Source organism: Harpia harpyja, chromosome 5, assembly GCF_026419915.1.
Source record: "Harpia harpyja isolate bHarHar1 chromosome 5, bHarHar1 primary haplotype, whole genome shotgun sequence".
In the NCBI taxonomy this organism is placed as follows: domain Eukaryota; kingdom Metazoa; phylum Chordata; class Aves; order Accipitriformes; family Accipitridae; genus Harpia; species Harpia harpyja.
In genome coordinates this window covers 67035839-67054836 of record NC_068944.1, presented here as the reverse complement: position 1 = coordinate 67054836, position 18998 = coordinate 67035839, and the positions used below count along the sequence as shown (strand labels likewise).

Here is an 18998-nt window from a genome sequence, read left to right as displayed (position 1 = left end):
CTGAAGGAGGCAGCTCAAACTCTGTATTTCTGTCCTTACCTTGCATCTCTGTTACAAACTGCAAGTCCTTTCTGAATTGTCATCATTTTAGCTCATTAACCCCCTTGAATCTTGAGGCAAGTGTCTTATTTCTAATTTTTTTCAGCTGTGGTTGGAGACCTTGTTAAGCAAACCACTGCAAATCCTATTTTGGCGTGGTGCCAAAACCTGCTGGAGTGGAAATGTAAGGTTGACCTTTAAGTTTATAAGGCACTGATAGAGAATTAGATTAGATCAGGAAAAAAACCCTCTTAATGATGAAGACAGTGATTCAAGTCTCTGGATACCTGTTTGCATTTTATGCTTTCTCTTAGATTTCTGGTCAGGGTTTCTACCTTAGGTCTCTGTGTTTTGTTAAACATCTTTAAAAGGATATGAATGGTGTATCACGTTTTCGGAAGGCATACTAGGATAAGTGTATTGTATACTCACAATATTTGATGACGAATATCCAGTAAACACTGCAGATAAGGTTGAAATTAAGTTCTATGATATTTAAGCCTAGGCTGTCCTGCATCTGGTGAGAAATAATGTACATTTCTGTTGATAAATGCATCCGTTCTAGGGAGTAACTACCGGCCACTAGATGAGGTGGTGCAGAGTAGTTGTATTCCCAATCATGGGGGGTGTGTGTGTTTTGTTTGTGTTCTTTTTTTTTTGTTTTGTTTTGTTTTTCTTTGGGGCAGTTTGGCTGCATCCATTGTACATGGCACTTAGCTCTGGATTTGTCCTGAGGCCCATATGTCTGGGCTGCCTACCTGCTCGGAGGGGATCCCAGGAATGAACTATGCCTGAAACCACTCCTGGGTTTTGTTCTGAAGGGAAGTGGTTGGCTGGTGCCAGGGAGCAAACAGCAGTCCTGCCAAGCTTGTTGAATGCTTTGTCCAGTAGATATAACAGTAGTTTCAAATAAAGATGATAATCTCTTCTGCTACGTAAAGGTTTTTCAGGGAGGGAGATGGAATGTGATCACTGTGTCATTTTCTACAGTGTTACAGAGAGTATATAAAAAAAAAAATCTTTAATGTTCTATTTGTATTTACACAGAATATTTGTTTGGACATAGTTATTTTTTCAGGGGTAGTTGAGAAATTATTCTATCATGTCCTCTGTCTATTCTTCTCTTACTATTGCCTCACTTAGCTTTCTCTTCTTGTGTGCATGTGACTGAACAGGCTAACAGCCAAGTTTATATTTAGCACTGCACTAGTCAGCATCCTTTCACGCCTTAATTGCTGTAGTAACAGGAAACCATTTGTGAGTTATAACAAATGATGCAGAATTTTTTCTTTGCTGTCAACTTGTGGATTGTTTTTTCCCATCTGAAATATTAAAGGAACCCAGTTGAAGATCAATGGACATGGTTTTTCAACTTTGTGTTTTGCTGTATGTAATGAGATTTTTGCAGTTTTTGTTAAAATGTCAAGGAAAAACAGAGGAGGAACAAAGGGAGAAGGGGATGTGCTTTATGAGCTTATTCCATGAATGAACTCATACATCATAGTGAGAATTTACTCTTAAGGATCCACCTGTAGATAGTGAACAAAGCAATAACACACATCTCATTTCTAGGCTCCAATCCAGAATTTTGGGGATAAAGATCCTCTTATGAACTCATGTGTAAAGGAGTACCTCTTTTTAATAGACACAACAATTGCTTTGATTTCTTGTTCTGTGCAAGTGAAGCCCTTGCTGTCTGCATGATCTAAATGATTTGCTGAAATGACCTGGACAGGCTTTTTGGAGGAAACCAATTGATGAATTTGAGACAAAACCTTCCCTAACTTCCAGATGAGACACTACCTTCAGAGCCTACAATGAGGTCATAATGGATCTAGATTATTAATATTTTTCATATTCCTCTTCCTTACCTTCTTGATATTAATTGTTAAATCATTAATCTTAACAAGTTGGTCACTATTTCAAAATCTGTAAAACACTGCTCATATTTTTGTCTCGGATTTATCAATACTCAGCTGTAGGATGTATCTTCCTAGGGTAGCCCTGGCCATAGTACCTGTTACCACTGTTACGTGTTTCCTGCCCCTGGGTGACAGTAGCAGATTTAGCTATAAAATTTTATGGCAGTGTTAGCTGCAATTTGAATAAAACATAATAATACATGCTTTTAGGCTTGCAAGTTCTCTTGTATGCCAGCTCTTAAAAAATTGATAACTCAAAAACTGGTGATGACAACTCTTTGGGTTTTGGTTGAGTTTTTTTACCAACTGCCTAAATAAATGCACCCCATTAGTTGGGGGGTTTTGTCAGCTAAGAATAATAATCTTAAAACTAAACTGCAAGTACTGCCTTGGTTAAAATCAGGTAGAATTGGCAGAGTTAATTTAACCTGCTGGATTTGGGCCAAGTTGTGAATAATAGTATCATTTATGTTGACAGTTTTATATTCCCCCCTGGGTTCTATCTATTAAAAAAAAAAAAGTAAATAGCAAAAAAGTGATACTGTAAATTCAAAGACGATCAAAAACAGATTTTAGGCAGTTAATTTTTTTCTGCTCCCAGATTTTGCTAATTCAGGGCTCATGACCTGTATTGCACTTGAACCTTGGTTTATAACTTCATTTACGCTAATGAATGTCAGTTAGAAAACAGCAGTATTCCTTACTCTGCCATTTCATTTTATTCCTTCTGCGATAAGATGAATTATGGTGTCTTATTCAGCACTATGGCATAGGATGAACTGGCGAATGGCTGTTGTGAAATGCAATACTGGGGTACTTTAGGTTTTTCCCCCAGACATTTAAACTCTGAACTGTTGGATTCTGACTGAATTCAGTTCTTGAAAGGGGGTTTTGCAATTTGGATTTTTGTTTTCCCTCCGGTAAAACTAGAAAAGGACATATTTCCTTTGCTGTACTCTCTGAAGATTTTTTTCTTGGTTTTTTTTTTTTTGCTAAGCCTTGAAAATTCAAATAGAACAGCTTCCTATGAATAAATACCCTATTCTGAAATACGTTTTGCTATCTAGAGTTTTAAAAAATTGATTTTAAAGGAATTTTTTTGGCTTTGTGATATGTATTCCTTAGGTCCCTTCATATCTTGCAGAATTTTAAGGTATGTTATGCTTTAAAGAGGTGGTGTTGGAAGTGATTCTTTAAAAAGGCTATTGGCTTTCCGTGCCACAGTGGTTATTTAATTCTTTCTGCCTTAATTCTTTTTTTTTTCCTCCCAGTGTTGCAGTTTAAACTAAGCCTTGGCCTCTGCAAGTAGAGTTGAGCTGATTCAGCCCCCTTCCCTGTAGCAGGCAGTGCTCTGTACCTCGCAGTGGCAGAGTGTACTTCAGCCGTCAGTGAAGTCGTCTTTGTGCTTAAAGGCTTGTTTGGGTGCTCCACAGGGGACAGCTTTTTCCTTGAGCCTGGCCCTGCAGGTACCGTGTGACAAGGTCCTGAGCAACCTGGTCTGATTTGGCCCTCCTTTGAGCAGGGATGGGACTAGATGCCCTCGTCAGGCTAAAGATGTGTGTCTTGGCTCGGGCAGAGAGGGTGTCAGGATTGGAGCTTCCCTCTCTGGAGTCTGAGCAGGGTTGACCTGCACTAGTTACCTGAACTTCAGACTTCTCCTATCCCTGTCTCATTAATACATGTGATCCCAGATTTTTTTTTTCCCAGATTTATTTTCATCTCAATGAGGAGGGAAGCTATATGTCAGGCACGCTTCCAGATGAGTATAGCAAGACTGTCATCTTTTATAAAACAGTTCTTACGTGGCAGGAAGACGCTGTAACCTACACAAGAGTTCCCTATGGCCGGACAAGAGCAGTCTGGTCTCCAGAGCATGGTGCCACCATGCTGTCCTTAGTGACCTCTCATTTCATGTTTGACTGCCCTAGTGGTGTTGAAGCACCTTAGGTGCCCTACTTCATAAAATGGCTATTGAGCAGGAATCCCATGCTACTGAAACAGGTTTTGTCAATGATGAAGTAATTTTTGCTTATATTTGATCCCTTCCTGTTTCCCTCTACCTTGCACTAACTCATGTTTCCTCTAACCCAAAGTAGTGTCCCCAAGCCTCCCTCCTTTTAAAAGCAGCCCAAGATAGTCCTTGACTTATGTTCTGAAGGAGGTTTATGTACTTTTTAGTTAATGTGACTTGAAACTCCCATTACTCATAGATGCAAAAGATTTTTCTTTTTCTCCTCCTACCAAATGCTTGTCCTCAATTCTTCCTTTTGGTAATAAGTTTCTAAAATCAATTATACACTGGTTTTTAGCTTTTTTTTAATAGCTTTCTAGCTACACTGAATAGAGTGTAATTATGTAGACTGCCGTGTGCTATCAAACTCAAAAATCAGTTGTAGTTAAATCCACAAGACTACTGTTCTAGAGCTTTGTAGTATTTTGTGACAAACCGAATAGTCTTCTGTCTTGGTACCCAAAATACATCACTTGGGAATTATCTAAACTAACTGGTTGTCATTATCGGGGCAAACTATGAAAAGATGTCTCCCTCAGAGGTAAACAGAGTGTTTCCTGGAAGTTTGTTTATGCTATTATGCTTTTTATCATGAAATCCTGGTATGTGGAGAACTAGATCTGAAGAATAGATGGTACTTCAGCGGGGATGGTTTCAGTGACAGTGTCACATGAAGCTAAGGAACTACACTGGTCGGTGTGATAGCTTCCCATCGGAGCAGAAAGCCGTGGAGGGCAGCACTTTCTCAGTGACCTCCTGTGCTTGAGTTTGTGATTTTGGGTTTTCATTCTCTCCCTGGCATCCAGCAGGATGGAGCAGAGGAGGTTAGGAAGGCTTCACCAGGAATGTGGCAGTGCTAGCTTAGGTTGCCTTGCCACCCCCAGGGCATCTAGAGCTTTTGGAAACAGTGGTCTCAGTTAATCTCTTCGGTTCAAAGTGGCTCTGATTTTCCCCAGTGTTGTATGCATTTGCTGTCTCAGAGAAAAGCTGCTGAAAGGGCAGTACTGGTGTATATAGACAGCTCTCTCTTTCCATGCTTCTGTAAAAGCTTTGCTTAATCGGTGAGGATGGAGGGAGACCATATGCAAACAAGTGCAGAAGAAGTTTGTGTTGGGGAAAATAGGCCCCGTCTTTCCTGAACACAAGCTGAAAATTTTGGTCTGGTATTTTCTGGCTGTCAGGCATCAGTGGTGCCTGTGACTTTGGAAGATTGGCTCTTGCAGGGCTCCCCTCTGTTTACCATGGGACGTTCTTTTGTTCCTCCTCCAGCCTGAGGTTTGAATCTGTGAATTCCTTGGCATTTTCGGGGGGGGGGAAGTCTTTATTTCTGTAGTATTTGGGCTGTACTTCTCCCACTTGCATGATAAGTACAACTGGTGTTTGTAGAGCTTAGGTAGTTTATCTGTTGGGCAGAGGGAAGAAGCAGCTCTTCAATAACTGCTAAAGCTTGGAAGTTGTTACAGTTTAAGACCTTAAATTAATGAAATTATTTTGGAAGTCGGTGTCCTGGTTGGCTGAATACTGGTGTTATGGTCTCACCGGTTTTTTTTTCCCCCAAAGTTAATTTAAGTGAATATTTTAGTTTCTCCTTTACAACAGTTTTGAATATAGAAGTGACATGGATGGAGGGATACTCACTCTAGTCTGCGCTGTTCAAACATATGCTCAAATTATTCACAGCCTGTGTTTACAGCGGTGTGTCTTCATGTACTTGTCTGCCCCAAGTAAAATTTGAATACTTGAGGTAGTGTTGTAGGCTTCTCTCATGTTTTACCATTTTTTACTTTTGCCTATAGAAGCTACCCAATCAAAAGTACGGAAGCAACTTGTCAAAAGCTCAGGGTTCATCATACTGGAAGATATTGGGGGCAACTTTTTTTTCTGCTTTAAAAAGGGGTCTTATGCTCAATATCCACATTTAAAAAAACAAACAAAACCCCCCACCCCCCTCACCTCCTCCTCCCCCTCCCCCCCTGAAAAACAACAAAAGCAAAAGCCTAAAAGAGTAGCTTGTTTTCTTTCCCTTGCCCCTGTCAAATGGGCAGCTGTTGGTGCTGCATTTTGTGCATCACCTCTAATAGACTGTGTTAGCTTCCTATAGAGAGTACTGTCAGGTTCAGAAGTGACATCCTGGTCCTTCCAAGCTCTTAATGGTTTGAGGCCAGGATACCTGAAATATGCACCAAATGACCAAACTTGATCTGCTGTTACTGAAATCAGTGGTCTCTAATGTTGTCGTAGTATTTTTCTTTTATTCTCACACTAGTTATTAAAAGATGCCTTCTGTCAGAACAGAAGTGGTAGGGGGCTTTTTGCAGGCTGTCTCTGGAGGAAAGAAAGTTGTCTGATGCATGCTTAGAGGACCTCTAAAAACAAATAATAAAATAACAGTTCTCTTTAGATGTCCTGTTTTTTCTAATTTTAGTGTGTTTTTCTAATTTTCAGTAATAAAGATGGCTATTGGGCTGCTTCTAATGTATGCTGTTACTTTGCATAATCACTATACTAGTTTAATCTTGTCATACCATTCTAAGACTTTGTGGCTTTTAATATCGTGTTATCTTTTGTAAAAATAATAAAAATATAGACGTGAACCATTTTTCTTCAAATTTTAAAGCTGTTAAATAACAACTGCTTTTTTGCCTGCTAATAATTTGGTAAACACTTTATTGTACTATAAACTGAATTTGTGATGAACTAGCTAACTTTCTCATTTCATTTTGACTTCTCTAGAGAAGTTGGAGGTTGCACCACCATCTCCAGGACAACTGAAACATGGTAAAAGAAGAATGTTTGTTGAATGTGGTTCAGTACTTGTGTAGTCTGTCTTTCAAGTGCTTCATCTTTCTCCTACAAATGCTGATCTGTCCTCATCCCCGTTGTATGGAGTAACAGAAAACCAAAGCAAGCACCAACAGTCACCCAGCCTTCTTTATTTCATAACACCTCAGCTGGAGAATGTGCACCATTTAGTGAAAGTAGTACAGAAAGCCCAAATGAGACCGCGCTGTTCAAAGCCAGCAGCAGACAGTTTTTGTAAACCAAGCGGTGTTGATGCTGCAGTACCTTGTGGGGGTTTTCATATTTAACCTTAAAACTGTTGACTTGCTTCTTGTCACATATATTTTAAATGGACTGAGAAGCGGGATAAAATTGCAGAGAAATTGGAAATAGATTGGTATTCTTTATAACACCATAGTCATTCAGATTCTGATTTAGTTCCCAAATCAGTGTATATCTGTGTTTTTAAACTCTGTGTCAGTGAGCAATGTATTTAGTTGAACATTTTCCTATTCTAGGTATCTACACTTATTTTTCTTTGTTTTTTTTGCTTGGTTCCTGGGGTTCTGTTTACTCCATGGATTCCAAAATTCTGTCAACTTCGGTAAGAATTTGAGTTCCATTTGTAGCCCCGGAGTTTGTGCACACATTTTGAAAATACTACGCATCTCTGTGTGCTTTTTTGCTATTTATGTTTTTGAGTTTTTTGTCCTGCAGTGGTTTAAAAAAAAATAATTGGAAAATTTCCTACATTCTGTGCTTTAGTCTTTTACCTTTGTATTTAAGAAGGTATGTGTGTTCTTACAAAGTAGTTACAGAAGTCTAAGCATATTCTAGTACCTGAGCATGAAAGATCTCGAGTATGGCTTTGTTTTTAATATGATCATGGATTCATGCTGTCTGAAAGAGGTAAACCCAAAAGGGACTTATACCAGCTTCTTTCCACATGACTGTGAGGTTCATGCACTCAGCTTTCTTCCCTCTTCATATGTTTACATCTCTAAGTTTATAAAATATAGGAATTATTGGTCCCATCTGAAGTGGGGAAAAAAACCCTAAATAGCTGATGCGTTTTAAATGTTAAAAAAAAAAAAAAGTTATAACATTCTAAGATGTAGTTTTTAGTCATGTAGTTTGTCCTTGGTGCTGCATTTAGTCTTATGATGTTAGCCCCTTGAAACTCAGCTGGAGGCGATGTTGTGCAAATTGAATCCCATCTCCATCAGAAGCTTACAAGCTAAAACTTGAGAGAGAAAATGGAGCACGACAAAAAGGCTTGTTGTTGGAACATGCTGGTCTGAAAAATTTCTAAGTTCCTGCAATAGAAAATATTTTCCGATAGGGTTTACTTGGAGTTTCAGGAGCAAAAAGAAAAAAGTGTATGAAACAAAAGGTGGAACTTGTTTTCTTAAACAAGGTACTGAGGAGCAGCTTCAAGTCTAAATTGCTCTCAGTATGGTGCCCAAACAAGATCAAGATATAGAAGTTTGGGTTGAACAGTGAGATAATTAATGCTGTGTGACACACTAATGAAAAGCACCTTAGCGTTTGCAGATTTAGTTGAAGGAGTTTTGATGAGAATTGCCTAGCTCCAGGCAATTGTCTTAAAATATTTTAGGAGTGCGTGAAGAAGATGGACCTCTTGCACAGGAAGAGAGGGGGACTTGCAGAGGAAGGGGCTTTATTTCAAGCAAGAGAAGAATGCAGGGAGTTGGTGAGACAGTTTGGCAATCTTCAGTGATATTGCAACATCAGTTGGAAAGACTGTAAAATAGTATCAAAGTTTGTGTAGTTTTAGATATTTCTCTCAGTAGCAGGCATAATTGGCTTCCATCCAAAATTGTACAGGTATTTGCAAAGAGTAAGTTGGTTTAACTGGTTCTTCACAGGCCATTAGTAACACTTACGTGTAGCAAAGGGTTTTACCAAAATTGCCAGAAATAAAAAGGTCACTAACAGAAGTAGTAGGAAAGGGATTTTGTGTATGTTGTCTTTGTTTCTCTTAAAAGCAGTATTAGACTGACATTTCAGTAGTTCGTGTGAACTAGTGAACTCTCTTACAAATATTTATTTTCTGTTTGTTACTTATTTCTTTTAGTGTTCTTCCACAATGCATTACCTTTTGTAGGGTTTGGATTTTTGGATAACGCAATTATGATTGCTGCGGTAAGTTTGTTATTTAATTTCTTGATCAAGTCAGTAAGGTTCATATTGTTCAATTACTAAATGAGTAAATGAAAGCTTCAGGAAGACTGTTCCCTCTGTATCAACTCATTAATGTCTCTTTTAATTTTTCTTTTTTAAAGAAAATGTCCATGGTCTATTCGGCCTTTGTAGAATGGAAAGGAGTGTTGTTCCTTCTGAAGGACAGTACTGTAACTAATTTTACTGAATTGAGAAGAGGCTTTTTTCTTTCCTCTCCTAATTTGTGCTGCAAGACACATTTATGATCATGTAGTCAATACATTTTTTTGTACCAACTGACGATAATGTGATTATGTGTTGATGAATAAGTCTTTAGGGTTTTTACTGATGTGTTCCTTTGTTCTGAGCGATGCAGGCAATGTTAGTGCTGATGCTGATTTGTACCGATGTAGCCTGGCATTCCTGAGTAACACTGTTGAGATATTTTCCTGTTCATTTGGAAGATGAAATGGGCCAGTGGAACAGGAAGATGGATAAAGGCCAAAGATACTGTTCTTTGTGTAGAATTATCATTGACAGTGTGATCTTAATCATGGGATAATGCAGGTGGGAAGGGACTGGAGGACCCACTAAGCCTCTGGTCTTGCTCCTGCTTGGGACCTTCTCAGGGTCTCCAGTCTAACTTCCTGCTCAGTGCAGGGTCAGCTGTAAGGTCGGATGAAGTTGTTCATGGTTTTATCCTGTGGGTCTTGAGAAGATCCAAGGGCAGAGACTGCACAGGCTGTCTGGGCAACCTGTTCCAAAGGTCGACTGTCCTCACAGTGGAAAACATTTTCCTATATCCAACTGGAACAGGTCTTGTTTTAATTCATGCACATCGTCTCTCATCTTTGGACCGTGTACTGCTGTTTCATCGTGCAGTTCACTGTGATTTTGTTCAACTGAAAAAGTAAGGAGCTACAATACTGTGTTTTATTTGTTTACTCAGTGTTTGTAGAAGTTTGAATATTCAGAGCTGTGCATTCAGCTAAGAATTACAGTGGGGAAAATAGTATGCAGAGATAAGGATTATCGTTTTGTCCATCAGGTGGCCATTATGAAACAACATAAAATATTAAAAGAATATCAGAAGTAGGCTCTTGTCCTGGGGGAAATACTTACGCTCTGAGGGTAGGAGCTGTGCAGATCTAGTAGAAGTAATGTCCATTTATCCTTTCAATCTTGACATAAACCAGCAGTAAGCAATATTTTTGTCAGTTGAAGCAATATCATCTATTTTAACTCCAAATCCCTCAAATAATGAGAAAACTCTTATTTTTTCAGGGAACCCAAATAGAGTTGTCAATTGGAGTTATCCTAGGAATTTCAACTATGGCAGGCAAGTAATAAAAATGCAGCATGTGTAGACTAATATGGCACATTCCTATATTTTAGGCTGAAAGTGGGCCACAGAGCTGGAAATGGCTCTTCCTTGCTCTTGCAGCTGCCTTTCCTAATAAAGAAACAACCTATGGTTGAAGCAAGGACATATTCCATTTGCAGAAATGGAATTTCAGTTCAGATAGCTTTTGAAATGCTTGTTGTCAGTTTTAATCTAAAAGTTCAAATCCTTGGTCGCTTAGGAAAGTGTATCTGCATTTCTGTAATGGAGCTGCTCTAAATTCCCTAGGGTCTGATATTTATTTATGTGTATATATGTATTTTTAAGTTGCAGTTTGCTTGCAGCGTTAAGTGAAGATCAGTGTTGGTGTCCTTTTACTGTGTTGGCTGGTGCTCTCGGTGGCTTCTCTGCCTCTGTGCGATAGCATGGAAGGCCAGGCACCCACCCTGCTCCTGCTTTGGGCCAAAACTGATAAGCTCTGCTTGCCAGCTTTGGTGCCTCTGCAATGTCAGAGGGAAAAAAAATGCTTATGGATCCACCAACCGCAGGTGCAGCATTGTTCTAAAGCATGCAGATTGCTTAAATGAAAATGTATATAGCAGAACAAGTTAATCATTTGGAAATTTGCAGCCCTCTGTTGCAATGCAAGACAGTCACAAGCAAGCTTATCTCAGTAAGATCTGCTGTGAAATCATGTATTTTAAGTGTGTAGCTTTATTCAATCATACGTACACTATTTATTCCTAAACTGACACAGTTCATGGATATGTTGAAATTTTTATAAAAACTACATAGGTGAGAAACAGCTCCTTCTATTTCCAGTGGTCCTGTGCCTCTTCAGGTACTGGAAGGCCTTGCTTGGTGTCCGGTGTTAGCTGTATGAAACTGGCAACCACACATGGCCGTTTTTAACTCTGATCTGAAAAGTTGTTACGTTGATTTCCAGGTGTCAGTGTTGTCTTTTTGTATTTGTCAAGTTTTCTTCATACAAGTTGAGAAAATACAGTTGCACTTCCTATTCTTGTTAGTCCACTGCTGTTATTACAAACTGTAATAAGGTCAGAAGAAAAACTCTAAAATAAAAGGAATTTACTTCTACTCTTGTATGGTATATATACTGAGAAGAGAGGGTCACTGGGAGCAGGGATGGGAGCTGGTTGGTTTTGTTTGTAATTAAAATAATACTTTGCTTTCTCCCCTTCTCTTCCCTACTCCTCCCTACAGCTGCTGCTTTGGGAAACCTTGTTTCAGATTTAGCTGGACTGGGGTATGTCTGAACTTGTATTAAGAATATGTTTTGGTTTTTTTCCTCTCTTGCAAACACTGTTGGTGCTACTGAACTAAAACATGTAAACTGGTGAAGTTGCTTTATTTTTTTTCCTAGCTCTTGAATTTCGCTTCAGTAAACTACATGACTGCGGAAATGTCTTCTGTCCTTGCTAAGAAAAAGTTGAAATACTAGGTGGTTCTTGTTGAGGTTAAAACTGCCATGCCATAGCTCTGAAATAGAGTAATTCTCCTGCTATTACAGTATCATGTATTTTAAGTGATAAAATCAGGATTGGCATTTAACCTGATTCAGTGTAGTCTGTAGGTAATGCTTGCTTTTAAGGAAGTACTAGAATTTTTTCTACAAAAAAGTGCGTTCATTAAAATACAAAATGGAAAAATACATTTTTTTGTGATATAATATATTGCTGTGATAGAATATACCTAATATACCTCCTCAGATTGTTATGCCTAGATCTGAAGATATTTCCTTCTCCTCAGATAAAACAATTTTGTATCTGAAATATCTTCAGATCTAGGCATACCTATTTCTGATATAAACAGAAGCAGCTGACGTTTTCTAAAGGAAATTTCTAAGTAATTGCTGAAAGTAAAGCTATCTGTTATGCCTCTTTTTCCTACTTTCCCTCTAATTTTTCTTCTGCAAATAACAAGGCTTATTACTAACTAGTGTGTGTGTGTGTGTGTGTAACCTTTCCTCCAGTAAAGGTTATTTAGAAGCTCTGCAAAAATACGGTAACATTCACACCAGTTGTGTCTTACTGCATAAGGTTTTTCTGGAAATATTGCATATTAAATCAGTGAGAAAACTAGTTAACTTACATTGCAAAATGTGACCATCAGAAGTCTGAACACTTTCCCATATTTACCTCTCGATGACTTTATCAGTATGCCGAAGGAAAAGCTATTAATTTTAAGTTCAATGCTTCAAATATTTCAAAATCCTCACTAGATGATACTGTCAGATCCAAAATCATATGATCTTGTTTTCTTGTTCTTCCAGCCTTGCAGGTTATGTAGAAGCTTTAGCTTCACGACTGGGTCTGTCAATCCCTGATCTGACACCCAAACAAGCTGATATGTGGCAAACGCGTCTCAGTGCACACTTGGTGAGTATCCTGTAGGTAGGCACTGTTTGCGTGGAGATTTTTTTTTGTTTAAACTAATATGTGGTAAATCCTTTTTGTCACTTTTGCCGTTAAATACTTAATGTCCACCAACATTTTGCACATTTCTTGGAAGGTTTAGTTGTGAGCCTACGTCAGGGAGCATCATGAGACTGGATAGTTTTGGGCTTGGGTGGTTTTTTGTACGCAACAAGCCACGAGTGACTAGTAACATGGATAGTCTCTGCAATGACTTCATGTATGCTCTGCAGATACCTGGGCTGAGCCCTGGCTACTGTGATAAGATAGTTTATTTGAAAGTTATGACCCCTTAGTAGTTTACTCCTATACGTTCTTTGTCAAGTGCTTGCTATTCATATACCTGTGCTAGTATGCATTCATTTCTAATAGTTTATAATTAGCTCGGATATAAAATTAGCTTTCCCCTGGGTAAACTTCTAGCATTTGAGTAATATTCACTGCCTGGGTTTACAGTTACGGAACACTCATCTTGCAGATTCATTTTCAGGATGATTACTTAATTAACATTTAAACATTTGAAGCAGTCCCACTTCAGCAATGAGAGAATTAGTTTATTTTGATTAAAGAAACAGATTATAAGAAACTGAGTAAAGAAACAGATATTTCTTTCACTTTGCCAGAATGAATCTTCCTGGGGAAAAATAACTTTGCAGGTTTAAGGGAAGAGAAATAACACTTGCTGAGGAAAAGTTAGGGGGGGAAAAAAGGTCTGCTTTTAGCAGTGATAGATCAAAGCATTGAGCAGGGAAGAATTGGCATGTTGTCAGTGGGCTGCCCTCTAGTCTGTCCAACTAAGAGTCTTCTCTGTGGAAGCTGAGTCTGTGGCAAAAGCCTGTCGTTGCACTGCAGTTCATTCACAGCACTTTTCTGTGAAAAGACTTCTGAGCATTTTTGCCTGTACGCTAGCATTTTTTCTTTTTACCCATTGTCTCAAGTTTCTCAACACTATCCACCTGCTGCTGGTGATGTGGTTTGGATGTTGCCTGTCTTCTTTCCTCTCCTATTGACTTTTACATCTAGATGAATTGTGAAATGTTTTCAAATTTTTTTTTTTTTTTGATCTTTGCCTTGTGCCTTTGCAAGCCATCATGTTTGCAAGGAATTCCTTCTTCCTGACTTTGATAGTTTGCATTACCAGATACAAACAGATACATTTATAATTGCACCTAAAATGTGTGTGTGGTTTTGGTTTTTTGGTTTCTTTTTGTTGTTCCCCCCTCCCCTCCCCGTCTTCCTGGCCATCTCACTAATCCTTTGAATGTCTGTGTCCTCCCTTACCACCTGTGCAGCTCTTCATGGGTCATTCCCCTCCTCTTTATTCAGAATTGTCTTTTGTCACAGCACATGCTGTTTCTAACCTTGTCATATCTGTCTCTCTCTCATAGATTGTGTTTCTAGTCTGCATGCTAAGAAAAATGTGGCTCCCAACCGAAAACTAGAACAAAGGGTCTGTTTTCCTGGTTGTGTTGGTACTACACAGCAAATGAGTAACAACTGATCAGTGAGAAACTTAATTTTTCCCCCCTTTCTCTAGGGTAAAGCTATTGGAGTGACCATTGGCTGCATTTTAGGAATGTTTCCTTTGTTGTTCTTTGGCGATGAGGAAGAAAAACTGGAAGAAAAAAATTAACCTTTTTACAAGAAATATACAAATGTAAACTACTGTACCTCAATTATTCAATTATGCTGTCAATATTTAGGAATTAACAGACAGTAAAAAAATGTATAGACTTGGGAACAAAACCTTCAGCATGTCGTTTTATGGAAACACTAATTTATTGTGGCTTTGTTGTGTTCAGTACTTCTTTTTATAAGGTACCATCTAACTTTTTATTTAAATGTAAATTTTTGAAGTGTTTTCACTTATGGCAACTGATGTTTACCACTCTCCCTTTTGACCTTATTCTTTAATGGATTATTACTTTAATAATCCATCATGGATGACAGTATCACTCTTGAGTTGCGTATTGGTTGCGTACCAGTTGTAATTGCATGACAAATTTCACTGCTGTTCATCAGGTCCTTCAATGCAGATTATTAAGGAGGTCAGTGATGAGTAATTTGAAGTCCCCCACTTTGCGAGATGGCTGGTTGCCCCCTCACCAGCCATCGTTTTGCACTGCCTTTAGATTAGATAGATCAGTGATCTACGACAGTCTAGCTTGCATTTTTTCACAATTCTAAGTGTCTCTGAATAGTCTTCTGAGATGATCATTTTAATGCTTTGACAAGGTAAGTGTTCTAGTATAGGCTCTTTACCAAGTCCATTTTTTGTGGTGTTTTAACACCTTCTGTACTTCCATATTCACTCCTCTTTTTTTCCTTTGTAAACAATATTTTGAGAATTGAGACATCCTTAAATTTGTCTTCCTGAGTTTTGGGTGTGGTATTAAGGAATTCAGACCAACTGTTTCAAAACCACAAACAACTTTTTTTATTGTTCTGCTTAAAATAAGGTGTGAATAGTTGATTCGGTGGATGAGGCTGGGCAACACTTCAGGGTATGAGTGCTGGCATTGCAAGTTTGTAATGGGTGGTTCAGTTGAAATAAAGTGTACCATCAGTCTGGATTAGAGGACCTGATTTGCAGATTATAACTTTGTATTTAAGATAAGCATTTGCTACTTTTTTTTTTTTTGCTGTGAGACAATTAGTAAAAAAACCTAAACAACAAAAAAAGGAGACTTGAGGCCTTTTTCCTTTTTTGCCTTTTATTTTTGCTGTCTTACTTGGTGTTTTATAGATCTGACAGTGCAGTCACATGTAGCTGTACTTTTTTTTTTTATATGGTCATGAATAAATTGATTACAACTATCAAATATTCATAATATTTCAGGATCTGACTTGCCAATAGCATAATGCTAAACTGATAACTGTTGATTAGAGGAGAGGTTTCTTACCTGTTTCAATACCATTTGGAAAGGACACTAAAAAGAGAGGCACAGCCAGGGCACTTTGAAAGTCTTATTGCTGCAATTGTTAGCACTTCTGAAAACTAGAAAGAAATGTTTTAAAAAAGAAAAAAAAAAGTCCCCTGATGACTTATTTGCCATAGGAAAAGTCTTACTGTAATGTGTACGTTTTACAGAGCTCATTGCTTATCTCTTGGTCATAAATCTGACTTCTCTGTTCTTATTTCTAGAAGCCCTTTAACAGCAGTATTGAAACTTTGACATCAACCTTTAATGAAGATGACAGTGTTGTATCTGTCTTCTGAAAAGCAGTCTTTGAAAACTTGCAGTGAGTAGTGCTAGTAGCTTGTACTGTACTTTGTACATTAAACCATGAGAATCTGGACCAAACTGTAAAACTGAAAGAAATCTCAGCCAGGCATAGAACACAAATGCAGAGGAGTTTTGGCTTGCATTTTCAAATTTGGAAGCTTTATTTAAAAAAAAAACCAAAAAAACCAACAAACCACCACAAAAAAACCCCAAAACAACAAAAAAACCCCCTCCAACCACAAAACAGAAAACACAGAAAAACAATCCTGCTAGAAGATTATGCACTCTTTCCCCAACAGATTGCTGCTGGTTTACAGTACTTCAGTGATCAGGTGGTTTTTTTTTAGTCATCCACACATTTGTCTTGCCTGAAACTAACTTTTCTTCCTCTGCATGTACTTTTGTTTCTGGTATCTTTCTATACAAAGCTGTAAGTATTTCCCACATGTTCTTTTTTTAAACTGAAGTACACATCAAAACAACTTTGCATTGCTTTTTTTGTAGCTGTTTTTACAGTAATTCCAACACTGTTACCTATTATGATACTGGCATCTTCATTGGAATCTTCCAGCAGTGGCCAAACCTCTGTTCTTTGCCATTGTACCAACTGGAATGCTGTTTTCATCACTCTTTTTTTTTTTTTTTTTTTTTTTTTTTTAGAGCTCATGAGAACAATTGGAAGGCTGTCAGCTGTCATGGTAGTGTTGATTTTATAATGGCAATAGGAAGGACTGTGTACTATTGTTAAATAGCTTGTGCATGTAAATTGAGTATGTTTTGTTGCTGTATGTCGAACTATTGTACTGCAACCAATGCTTTTATCGAGAATTAATGAACTAAAATATCTTCAAAGAAAGTCATCATGTGTTGTCTTGTTAAACTATTTAGCTGACCACAAAAATGTGGAAGGCGAGTGATACATGGTAAGAAATCTTGGGTGTTTCAGGCTGTTGTCACCTTCTTGATTACGATATCAGACTTCTGGGGTTTCAATATTTGACAAATGTGAAGAAATAACTCAGGATTTGAGAGGAATAGTGGCTCTGCTGGAGGCTGAGAGAAAGTGCTTGTTGGGGCCAAGCTGCCACCCTGAGTACAGTAGGGGTAGCTTGCTTTGCCTGCACGATCCACTCTTGTGTGGATGTGGTACTACTTTGTGTGGAAGGGAAGATCTGTGCCTGATCTGTACCCTGTCTCCTCACAAGGAGGGTGGGTTTTTCAGCATCCCTGATGCTCTGATCACACTTCTTAAAACACTTAACTGAGAAGACAGAGCACTACCAAAACACTCCTCTCTGTTTTTGTTGTCTTCTCCCTCCTCGATAAAAGGAAAAACAAACACTACAGGCTTATTCAGAGACTTCAGTATTGCTCCATTTTTTTAATTCTATCAGTTGTCCTGTGTTAACAGGAATTTTTCGCGTTAAAGGGCTGGTAGACCTGAAATTGTGTTTATTTTAAAATGCTGTCTTTTATAGTAACTTAAAATATAAATGTATTTTTGACTGTATGTTATCTCTAGGGACAAAGAACATGCATCAGATAATATGGTTACCCAAATCTTCTTGCCAATATTTTCTCATTCGTGTACTTTTACATAAATTATTTGAATTCAGACAACATATTTTGTATTGTCTTTAATTAAATTGCCGAACTTTCTGTAAACTTTTGTACTACAGCAAAGCTGTTCTGTGTTTCTTTATTAGACCAGATGCTGGAGGGGAAATGTTAATAATATCCTGTGGGTATTCAGCCTCAGTTATACAAACCAGGAATTTATTATTTAAGTTGTAAGCAGGTGGTCCTTTGTCACTGTCATAGGAGATACCACTGTGGAGTGGTACTTCTGTCTCGTAAAGCTTGGAAGAGAGCAATTCAAACAATTAAAATGTTTGCATGGTAAATTGGTGGTGTTTGTGATTAATATTAGTCAGAAGTCCACTTGCGCTTGAGCTTCTGGAATTAACTGAATTTTTGTATGCAAACTAAGCCTTTTTGAACTTTTCTGGATGGACTTTGGATCTCTTCACTTTTTTTTTTTTTCCACTCCTTGGTCAGTCCCTTTTGTGGATGTCTGTACATAAAGAAGTGCTGCAAGTAAGACATCTGTACTGGAAGGATGGTCTCATCTCTTTGACAACCTGTGGAGGTTGGCTGTTTTAATCTATTCTGATTGCATTGTGTAGTAGAACTCTTCATTAAAGTTGTTCAGAGAGTATCGCACTTCTAGCCAACGTGTTTCCCTCTTCTCTGATGTTTTACATGGTCTAGTGACAAGCTGACAGAGTGGCGGTATATAAAGTAAAGACCTTAATAAAGTATTGAGGAATTGTCATCCAGTCTTACGCCTCTGGAATTTTTTAACCTAAAATATTAAGAAAATAGCTAGAGCTACTCCTGGTTGCAGTTAATGCTTTCATAACACAAATTGAAGCTGCTGTTTAAAAGTATTTAACGTTTGTTAAGGCTTTTACCCTTGCCTCAGTGTTCAGGACCCTTGACATCCAGAGCGTTGCTTCAAAAAAGTATTGGGGCAGGGGGGATGGAGGGCTTTGGGCAAACTTGGAATTTAAAAGCCAGCCAAGATAAATGCAGAAGGATTTTTTTGTTTTGTTTGGGAAGACTACCTCCCCCAATCAAAAGAAGCCCCACTTTCTAGAGAGACTGTGGGCTTCCCCCCTGCTTCCCCCAAAGATTGTGGTCACTAGGATTTGAGCAGGGCAGTCTTTGAGCCTCAGGTATGTAATTCAGAATAGTGACCTTGGGTAGCAACAGGGAGTGTGGAGTGCTGATGATGCCAAGGTAAGGCCTTGTGCAGCAGCATGAAGAGAACTAGCAGGAAACAGTTTTGGTTTACCAGTCTTCACCTTAGTAGTCCATAGGTATCTAAGCAAGTGGCTTAAATAATGATGCAGCTCTGAGTGATACTCCACAGTCTCATGAGTTGCTCCTTCTGTGTATGTGTGCAAAGACTAAGTTGCTGTGAAATACCAAAATTATTTGATGCTTTAAACCCGATGCATTTTGTATCCATTTTGTGTCCCGTTCTTGATACTG

General features: G+C 38.4%; 1 protein-coding gene across 4 annotated transcripts in view; it reads left to right on the top strand.

Annotated features, from left to right (window-relative positions):
* Nucleotides 1-18276, top strand: part of TMEM65 (transmembrane protein 65) — a 34809-nt gene extending 16533 nt beyond the window's left edge. For 3 of the 4 annotated variants that reach the window (XM_052787434.1, XM_052787432.1, XM_052787435.1), the window contains 6 exons: nucleotides 6706-6750; nucleotides 8852-8919; nucleotides 10222-10276; nucleotides 11504-11546; nucleotides 12573-12678; nucleotides 14252-18276. In XM_052787434.1, the coding sequence (XP_052643394.1) occupies nucleotides 6706-6750; nucleotides 8852-8919; nucleotides 10222-10276; nucleotides 11504-11546; nucleotides 12573-12678; nucleotides 14252-14347 (413 nt within the window). In that variant the 3' untranslated portion in view covers nucleotides 14348-18276. Of the gene's footprint in view, nucleotides 1-6705; nucleotides 6751-8851; nucleotides 8920-10221; nucleotides 10277-11503; nucleotides 11547-12572; nucleotides 12679-14102 lie in introns of all 4 variants that reach the window. The other variant, XM_052787433.1, reaches the window with a different exon arrangement.
* The last annotated feature ends 722 nt before the right edge of the window (nucleotides 18277-18998 follow it).